The sequence below is a fragment of the Antrostomus carolinensis genome, unplaced genomic scaffold (assembly GCF_000700745.2).
Source record: "Antrostomus carolinensis isolate BGI_N321 unplaced genomic scaffold, ASM70074v2 scaffold17675, whole genome shotgun sequence".
In the NCBI taxonomy this organism is placed as follows: Eukaryota; Metazoa; Chordata; class Aves; order Caprimulgiformes; family Caprimulgidae; genus Antrostomus; species Antrostomus carolinensis.
The window spans coordinates 1-10,468 of record NW_010314458.1 but is presented as its reverse complement, the minus strand read 5'-3'; the positions used below and the strand labels follow the sequence as shown (position 1 = coordinate 10,468).

Genomic DNA, 10,468 nt, shown 5'->3' with positions numbered 1-10,468 from the left:
GTTTTCAACCAGGTAATGAAAATTCCCTGACTGGTAGGCTGTAATTATATTACCAAAAGCTCTGGTCACAGCCACAAATGAGCATTTGGAAAAATCTCTGCTTGTACACCAAAAGAATCTAAGAATACAAGAAGCTAATTCAATAAACTAATTTAAGCATTCGAAAATAACTTTTCAGTTGAGGTTTATCACCCCTTAGCAGCAGCCTTTTCCTGGTGAAGTTTCAGTTTAAATTTTCTGGTCTCCAAGAAGAGGACTTGCATAAACAGAAAAAACTTTAAAGTGCTTTTAATAGTTTACTGAAGCTTTTACTAACATCCTTATAAACATGCAGCTAGGCCAAATCTGCACCAGCAAGACCAAATCATGTCATACTGCTATTATTTCCTGGAAAGAGAAAAGACACAATGGAGGTAACGCTAACTGAACAGGTTCCTTGCTGGTATTCAAGGCAGAAGTCCTCAGGTAGAAGCTTGGTGGCACTCCTGGCTACCTGCCAGAAGCATTACAAAAAACAACTTCAGACACTTTCAAACTAAACAACCAACAAACCCAACGGTAATGTGCTGCAGGATAGCGCCCAGGAAAGAGTTCAGCCATGCAAGAGTATCATCACTGGAGGTTTTAATGTATATTTTATATACTATATGTTGGAAGGAGGAGAGAGGGGAAAGAGGGCCAAGCTCAGAGGTCTGTATTCACCAAGTACTACCTTTATCCTCATCACATTTACAATAAAGCAACTGAGAAATACTTAGTTAAATTGAGACTTAAACCTCTAACAGGGAACAGAATTGGAGAGAACAGACACACCGATTTTGTGAAACTGTTTCTTGTAATAGAAAAAGAAAATAATTCCATTTCCCTTGTGACATATTACAAAGTACCAAAGAGAAGTGGGCCAGTAAGAGTCCACAACACACCCTAAGTACAGGCATTTCTGGAAATGCCCATCCATTCAATGCAATGCAAACGCTTCCAACTCATCTTCAGCCTCTGTTAGTCATCCCACGTGCAGCAGTACAGGAGTACATGCCGGCTCAAATCCAGGGACAGCACAGGCACACAGATACTATTTCTACAGCCATACTGAAGGAACATTGCTTAATACAGATGAGCAGTAACAGTAATAAATCAAATCTAAACACACAATCAGTTCAATTTATCTCTGAAGATACTGAAATAGAAATAAATACTGCCTCATGTGATCTAATCCAGCTACCACAACTTCTGAAAATGTCCCCATACAAAGCAAGTTTGAAAGCTTTTCCTGCAGAACGGTTTTACACTTTATCAGGGTTTCTTTGTGGGAGATCTATTGGCTCTAATGAAGTCTGGAGACAAAAGGAATGTGTTACAAGTTAAGCTGATTAGGCACTGAAGCCCAGCAACAGCTAAAGTTCTTCAAAAAGCTATCTTTGCAGCAACAAAATGTCATTAACACGTCTATGCACTTTAACCCCAAACACTTGCGGGGTTTAAGTCTTTTATGCTCATGTATTGAGGCAAACACTCATCAGAACAAGACTTGTGATGAATAAAGTCATGAACTTCCTAGCATTGTCTAGGAGTTCTGACCTGCTATGTACAAGCTACCTCCAAATTTAACATGACTGATAAAATAGAAATAAAAAGCACCTGGAACCAAGAATATATTATTTAGTATCAATTTAACTGATGCGCTCCTCGTGCACTGGTCCCACCTGAAAACAAGCATTCAAAATCTTATTCCTCTACAACCTATGCTGACAGGCCTCTCCAGTTAAAGAACACTCTTAAACCTCTCTTTTCCAAAAAGCCAGCCAGAACATGTTAGTATGGAACTTCCACTCATGCTTTCAGGCTCTTGACCTCTTTCAGAAAATATTTCCTTAGCTTCTAGTAAAGCACAAAGGTCAGAGCAAATTCTGCTAGCTATTGAAAACAGTAACGTGTTAGTAGAATTCCAAAAGACTACAGATGAGGTGCTTTGCACAAATTCCCTCAAGCAAATGCCACGCTAGGAAAGCGTCCTAGGAAAATATGCTTGCCTACTTTGTGTTTCCCCAGGTAACTACATCTTGTGCTGCTGAGACAGCACACTGGTAGATGAAATTTTTGGTCTCATATGTTAGTAGCCATGGAAGGGAATCAGAGCCAGCAAACATGAGAAGTGTCTGAAGTAACAAAATTCTCCTCAAACATACAAAGAAAGCATGCAGAAAGCAAAGGAGTGGAAGAGAAGAAAAAAGGAATGGAAAGAGATGAAATAAAAGGAATGACTGACAATTGGGAAAAAGCTTCCCTTCCTAGAAGTGACATAGCCAAACTAACTAAGCAAAAAATGCACTTCTCTGCAACTCAAGCTTCTAGGTGTCAGCATCTATACAAGGACATCAACTTTCTCTCCTGGAGTCCTCGTGAATACAGAGGCGCTGTCATACAGAATCAGATTTGAGATCCATCTACTCCAGCATGTGCCCAGCATCAGATAGTTTAGATTATTAAAACTATTATGTAGCATGAACTACTAGGTCACTTATCAACCTACTTACAATACCCTCACACTTACCTAAGCAGTTTGTGACCATTTGTTGTTGCAACTTCAGCAAGGCTGGTTAGGATTTTAAGATACTGGACTTCGCTCTGCTGAGACAAGTGTTCCAGAACTTGCCGCAACTGATACATTAAAACAAAAGAAATTGCATAGTGTCACGGAGCATCAGATCAATGTTTAATTTAGAACATTATCACCCAAGCACTAATATCTAGCAATATTAATGTAGATCTATATTGTCCAACATCTAATCTAACCTCAGTTAATATTTCATTATAAATTATAAAGATTACTGAAAAGATACACATTCTTGGGTCACTGTATGTACTACAGGATATGTAATATTATAGAATGCTATGAACGCTGAATGCTTAACTGTGTATTATTAATTCATAAGAACAGCTTATTTTAATCTGAAAAAAATAAGCAGGAAACACTTTCAACTTCTGAAAGCTAAGAGCATATTTTGAGTTTCATAATTCACCATTTACCTGTCTCCCAGTTCATTCTTCGGTTAGTTTATGACACAGTGTAAATGAACCCTGGATCCTAGAGTTTGTTCTCATAACCTTCATTTTTGATCAAGATACTGAATGTCCTTCCTTGAATAAGATGTCACACCCTGCTAATCAATAATTGTTACGATTACCCTCTTCTCAAAATTGTCCCTTTTTTTGCTAATACCATCACTTGGCTCACAAAGTCTACATGTTACAAACACACAGACACTACCTTGTCTTCAGGTCTACGTTCTACACTTTTCTGTAGCCTAGAAATTTTTTTGCAGATAAATTAACTCTTCAGTGGAACTGCTCTTCATGCATTCCTATTGTATCCTCATTTAGTCCCTTCTCTCTCTTTCAGAAAGTTTGGTAATCCTTCTCACAGAACCATATAAAAGCGGAATGAAAAGGAATCTCACAAAGGTAATCTAGTCCAACACTCTGTCCCAAGGCAGGAGCACTTGTATCTGTGATCCAAACTGGCTTGCCCAATTTGCCTGCCTGGTTTTTAGATGTCTTCTGCTCTGGAAGTCCTGCAGCTTCACTAAGTGATCTCTTAAAATACTCCACTGTCCTTGACCATGTGAAAGTTTTTCCTCAGGGTTCAGTTGAATCTCTAGCTACAAATATCTAAGGCAGTATCTTTCTCCCTACAGTTTGTCAATAATCATTCTGGTTTGTCAAGAACATTTAAAATGTGAGTCCTAACTTCTAACATACACCCAGTCTCTTCTTCATGTCATCACTTTCAGATAATATGAACTGGTCATATCCAAGACTTCAGGCAGAACAGCTCAGACTTGGCCACAGAAAACCATACTTAAATATGTTTCCATTTTGGCAATAAAGCATAACTATAACATGTATTATCCAGTACATTTTGCATACCCTCTCATTCAGATCTTGGTTTAGCACACACCTCCACCATTACTCAGACAGACCAAACATTCATTTTTCTTGTCTATTGTCTTTGCTTCTACAATATACAACACTACACTTTGACATTTACCTTTCTGGAGAAGGTCTTTTTGTTCCATGGTTTTAATCCTTTAACTTTCTCTTCTATTTAAAAACATTACACCATTTCCCCATGTTTTTCATATACACTTTGAAAATTTTCACCTCTCTGTCATTTTACCTGGTAAAACTTAACCCAGTCTCAGAAATTTAAACGCTGTTTCTGTACATATCTACAAATCTCTAGTCCTGTAGTGGAAATAATGGGATTACAGAGAACATTAAAAACTTCAAAAATCTAGCAAACCAAGTTCAGTGAAGTGGCAGCCAATACCTTACTAAATCTATTCGTCTTTTTTGTTTGTTTACAGTCTGTGAGATTGTTTGCAGTTATTTTCAAGCAAACAATATATTAAAAACCCATAGATAGCTAGATTTGGAAGGGGAAAAGAACATCCCATGCTTCCTTCCCCCTACACAATCAAGAAACAAAAATTATTTTCCTTGCATTTTCTTTGCTTTAGATTGTACTACCCCACAACAATAAAAGAAACAAGGTATAGAAGCAGCACCGACAAAGGAAAAGAACAGTTTCACCTACAGCAATAATAACCAAATGAAATTGCGGCTGCAGCCTTTTACGCTCTAATGCTACAAGGCAGCTTCACACAGATGGGTGCTCATACTCTGAATGTTCATGTTCATTCTAGATGATTCAAGCCTTGAGACACATCCTAAATGGGTATCTGCAGATAACCACTAAATGAAGGAAAATAGGCCCCATTACACAAAGTAATTGTATCTATAGAATGCTCTACCAGTACCTTTGTATTGAAGCTTGCAACAAGCCTGCTCTTTCAGTTCTTACACTGTCTAGATCACTTTGGCAAATTTGCGAAGTTAACACTAAATTAAAGTAGATCCTACATTTAATCCCAAATTCTTGGGTTTATAACTATGTGAAGACCATAAATTTTCCATGGGAAGAAAAAAAAGTACATAGTGGTCAACTACTGTGGCATTGTTAGTCAACTGCTGGTAGCATCTTCTAATCAGGACACTCCTATGAAGCGATCAGATCTCCACAACACAGACAGATCAGTAGCTATAAAACTCATAATATTGTATTACCATGTTCTCCCGTAGATCTTCATTCTGTGTCATTTGAATTATTGTCTGGAAAAGGCGAGGATGGTATTGTATTAAGACTTCACAAGTCTCTCCATACCCACCCTAAAAAGCAAATAATAAAAACAATTTTTATTAAACATTAGAATTGAGGTTTATACTATTATAGGCATTAAAACCTACTGAGGATTTTTTTTTTTTTAAATGTTGAATGGAGAAATCCAATCCTAAACTAAACTGAAATTCAGTAATGTATCAAAGTTAAATATCACAAAACTTTCAGAAGACGGAATCAAATTCTTTCAATATATCAGCTCACATATATCCATTCCCTTTCTTCTGTTTTTTGAAACACTTTCCTACCTAGAAAGCCAAAGTTACACTTGAACAATACTCTACCTAAAAATCTACCAGAGATTAAAAACAATGCAATATTTAGTTCCTCTTCCTATTGCTGATGGATGACACACATCTACCTAATTACACCCAGAATGTAATCCTTCAAAAAAATATTTTCCTAAAGTTTCATAAGGCACAAATCTGACATATTAAAGGAAGAAATAGGATAAACCCACAAAAGAGTTATGCAACTTTAAAATCAATACACAGGTACGATTCCACTTGTGCCTTAGATCAACAGCTCAGACTAACCTCACAGCCTTTTAAGAAAAATGTTTTCTGGAAGGAACAAAACTTGAGTTTGTGGTTTCTTTTTTGTCCACTCTTAGTTAGCACAGGTGCATTTTTAAGCAGGCACCTAACACCTGAATACATGTCAAATTCTACACTGGAAATATCACCATGTAATGTATTAAATGCTGCAACTCCAGAGGCTCCTTCTCTGTGCATGACAGTTTATAACTCACTTCAGTGATAACATATTCACTTAACAGATTCATTTAATTGTTCTTTGTGCCAAGAAATTAAGTATTAAAATTAAAACCACCCAGAATCCACAAAAATTAATGAAAGTCAGCTCTTCAAAATCAAGGTGATACCATGTTGGCAAGAAGTATAGGAATCTATAATTTCAGTCTTCTAAAAACATGTATCTACTCCAAAAAGCAAACCTTTTTGGTTTGTAAGTAAAGAATAAAACCCTTGATGTAAAAGGAAATAAAATATTTTTACTTCTCCTTTTTTACTTAATATTATGAACTAGATGATCTCAAACACAGCAAGATCATCACTACAAAACAGCAAACAGCAGGTGTCACTACTCACACCTAAAAAAAGTCAACAGAATTTTGATTTATAAAGTGGTGCCCTAGGGACTGTAAAACTGGAGACTGAAGCAAGCATTCAAAATATTAATCATAAAATCTAAGAATAGTACCATTAAGTACACACTGGTACACTGTCTTACAGGTCTGTGGCTGCAGAAAGCCTCAAAATTGACTTGACTTCATGGGATTTTATGATCCATTTGCCTTAATAAAGAAAAAAAAAAACAAAAACAAAAACAAAAACAAACTCTGAGCTTCACAGCTGAGTCACTAGTGAGCCAGTATAGTGACCTGGTACTTCTGAGCAACTGGAGCTGAGGACTTACTAGGATTTCTTGTATCCAAAAAGAAGTGCTGTAAGTAACCTAAACTGACCAAGACCTTCCACAGATAAGCCTATGAAATAAATTTTTCAGAGTTAAAAATTCCAAAAATATCCCATGGATACTGGGACACAGCAGTCTACCACATACACACACCTACTTCAAGTGCTGGTCTTAGGCACATGAGAAACCTTCAGAAATTAAATAACTTGAGATTAAAATAATCTGCTAGTACAGCAAAGAGATTTCAACATTTCAACTTTATCCTGACAAATTAATGACGTGCATCAAGGTAATGGGATGTTCACTAAGTGCAGTGATTTTTTTTTTTTCACCTCCAGTTCAGTTTTCTAGTCTGCTGGTTACTAGCAAAGGTTCAAAAGCTTCCATTCATTATGTGTTATTTACACACTGACCTTAAATTGATCCGACAGAAAAACGTGTAAGCACTCACAAATCAAGAAAAGACATCCTAGTACAAATAATATTTTGTATTAAACAAGGAAGTGTTTTGCACAGTAGTTGAAAATAGTTAAGACTTTGGTTCCTCATCCAGATATGCCTTTGAAAAGTAAAAGACTCAGTACCATCTAATTTTTGTTTGTTCTTATTGGTAATATCTCTTCAAGAGAAAAAAAAATACATCAGTTGAGATAAAAAAAAATCACTCCTTTCTGCTTGCCTTTACCTCTTACTTGTTAACAGTTAAGCACCTAAACAGTCTTTCACCATTATACCAAGGATTCACAAACTTTCTAGTCAAAGGAGTTGTGGAAACTTTGTTTCTCATGATCTCCAATCTTGTTAGGTGTAAAGACATTAAAGACTTTTGCAAAGGGTACAAATTTGGAACCTGCCTGTAGGATCAATTTAATTGTAGAAAAAATATTTTTTTATTTCTGTTTCACCAAAAGACTACCAACTTTCATAGGCCTTAAAAATAAAGAAGATTAACACTCATTCAGGTGACACTGTAGGAAGTGACAGAAGTTCACAGAAAGAGAGTGTTGCTAACTCAATACCTGTACACAGAGATCCAGTGGAGTAATACCATTTTTGTCTGGTAAATATTTGGCTCCTCTCATCAAAAGAATTTGTGCAGTGTCTCTCTGACCATGGCTATTCAAAAGAAGAGAAGAGAGTTAACATAGCACTTAGGCTCCACTATGAGTGATAAATCTGACTTTACTGTATCTAACAGAACCAATGTAAGCTAGGAGGAAACAAATAGTTATGGTATGAAACTAAACGGAAACACGGGATGGAAGATAATGCCACTTACATTCTTCTACTACCTTTCAAAGACAGTGCAGAAGCACAATGCAAAACTAGGTATGGGCCATTTATCAAGCCAGAGTCACTCTCATCATTCAGAAATTATTCATCTCAGCCTAGCCTCACAAATATATACATGAGCTGCATTTCCTGAAGGAAAACAAACAAACAAAAACCCCTCTTTTTCAATTCACACCCTAATTTACTTCACAAAGAAAGTTTTCTTCACTGAGTTCTTTGCTCACTCCATCCAGATTTGGGGAAAAAAAAATAATGTAATTGTGCTTTAACCATCAGTAAACCACTAGTAAGATTTTTTTTTTTTTTTTAATTAATATAACATCTTTTTTGCAGAAGAGTTCAATACATCACTCTTGGCTCTAATTTCTTTTAACCAATACATGTTTTGCCTAGCCCTTAAGTGTGATGAGTTTTACTTTTCCATTCAGTCTACTTCACAGCCTCACTCATCTATTTATAGATTGTATAGGACAGTTATGTTTCCTTGAGTCAAGAATTTCATAAACAACTATTCCAACAGACCATCATTGCCTAGAAAAAGACCAAAGATTATTTATATTCCTCAACACCTAGAGCACATGCTTTCCAAAATCCTTTCCTCTGAAGAAAATGAGAAATTGAGTACCAGTGATGAGATGCTGACTTCATTAAGAACACACTGAAAGACTAGTTGACTATTGCCTTCACTGATGTTTAGTACTTATATTGACATAAAATGCCATAGAGAAGTATCTAAAGGGTGAAATGAAAGACTGATACAAAAGACAGAGCAATGAAGGTTATTGATACAAGTTTTTCAATAAGGTTTTAGATCGCAAGCTACTTTGCAGTGCACCCTTCACACAAACATTATGAGTATCTGCTGTCCTGGAGCACAGCAAAGCTGCCTGCACTAACAGTTCAGGAAGGGCACAGGAAAAGTGACAATTAACAGCTGAGGGGCAAGAGGTAGCTTCACTGGTCTCTCAACAGTTCCCAGCTGAGTACTCTTCATCCATGTCCTTCCAGACCCAGGAAACCAACAGGTTACTCTAATGTGCTGGACTGTGCCCCTGCCTCTGGCCTACTTGAAGCATCTCTTCACTGTAATTCTCTAGATTAAGTGTACAATTTAGCACCTTGAAAAAAACAGGGGTTTCAGAGTCAGACTTTGAGCACCAGTACCCTTTCTCCAGCCACTGCTGCCACATCCTGCTCTCCCTGTCATCAGGGACCTATAATCTTTCTTCCCAGGTAGCAGCACCACCAGTTGGCACTTCTGACGAGGAGACATGGACTTCCAATACGCACCCTGTTCATTCTACACCTGCCAGCTGTTCCAACTGTTAATTTCTAAAGAAACATCACAGCTGTACTTGCAACACATTTCCTTCTCACAGAAAACCTCCAAGCTGAGGCAAGCTGCTTACTTCTTTTAATGTGGATGCCAATACCAGTCCCTAAATCAAGCACCAAGGTATTCAATTAGCTAGCAGCTATTTATTCTCTACTTCCCTTCTTCTCAACTGCCAAGAGTTAGTGTACACTAGCTGCAGACCTCCAGAGACCAGGACTCCCACAACATAACTCTTGGCAGGACACCAGATCAGTCCACTTCTCTTTTTGTTTATATTAACATTTAATCATAGGTGAACTATTTAATCTGAAACCAAAACACAGGGATTATAAAATTGTAAGTGTTCCACTAAATAGCAGAAATGCTCCAATTAAAACAAAAGGTCATTTATCATATGTGATTAGTTTTGAAATGAAACTAAACTATGAAGAAAACAGAACTGATCAACATAGTATCTCAATTCAACATTGTAACTTTAAGGCATATATGCGCATTTCATGTGCACTGTAATAGCATAATGTATATTAAAGAACAGTTTAACTTGCCTTATAAAAGGCTGCATTTTTAGTTTACTCAAAATAATCTAAGTTGGTAGACCTCATTTTTTCAGAAAAAAGTTTGGTAGTCATTGATGGATGACTCATGCTACAGCATGCATGGCTCTATCTTTAACAGGTCTGTTAGAAAGAGGTCTCTAAACCTGCAGTACTAAGATAAGTATTCAGACGAGTCACCAAAATACATTCAAACATGAGGCAAGATTAAATACCAGTCAGCTTCTATGTTTCCTAAATTTTGTGCTTTCTAATCATTGTCAGTGTAGAAAGGGGGGAGAAATCCATTTCACTTTTAGTACAGTATTCAAAAGTGAAGAATATATACCTGCAAGCAAAATAGAGCGGAGTTGCCCCTGACACGTTTGGTCTGTTGATATCTGCACCGCTGTCCAGCAAACACTGCACAGTCTAGGAGAGAAGAAAACGTGAGCATTAGAAAAAGAGCAACGGAAAAGTCTATTTGCTTTCAACTATTTAGTGTCATGCATGTCTAAGTACACTGCAGGATCTGACGTTCAGTAATGAATTTCAAAACCAAAATTCCTAAACACTTGTGCTGGGTTTGGAGGGGGGCAGGGGGGGGCATTTTTGGTAGTGGGGGAAGGG

The 10,468-nt window shown here is 37.0% G+C and overlaps 1 protein-coding gene across 1 annotated transcript in view; it reads right to left on the bottom strand.

Annotated features, from left to right (window-relative positions):
• HACE1 (HECT domain and ankyrin repeat containing E3 ubiquitin protein ligase 1) overlaps window positions 1–10,264 on the bottom strand; it is a gene marked incomplete at its 3' end in the record, with an annotated part of 25,719 nt that extends 15,455 nt beyond the window's left edge. The window contains exons 1-4 of the mRNA XM_010167660.2: window positions 10,188–10,264; window positions 7,696–7,792; window positions 5,128–5,229; window positions 2,552–2,658 (exon numbers count right to left, since the gene is read on the bottom strand). Of these exons, the coding sequence (XP_010165962.2) occupies window positions 2,552–2,658; window positions 5,128–5,229; window positions 7,696–7,758 (272 nt within the window). The remainder of the gene's footprint in view (window positions 1–2,551; window positions 2,659–5,127; window positions 5,230–7,695; window positions 7,793–10,187) is intronic.
• Window positions 10,265–10,468: the final 204 nt, after the last annotated feature.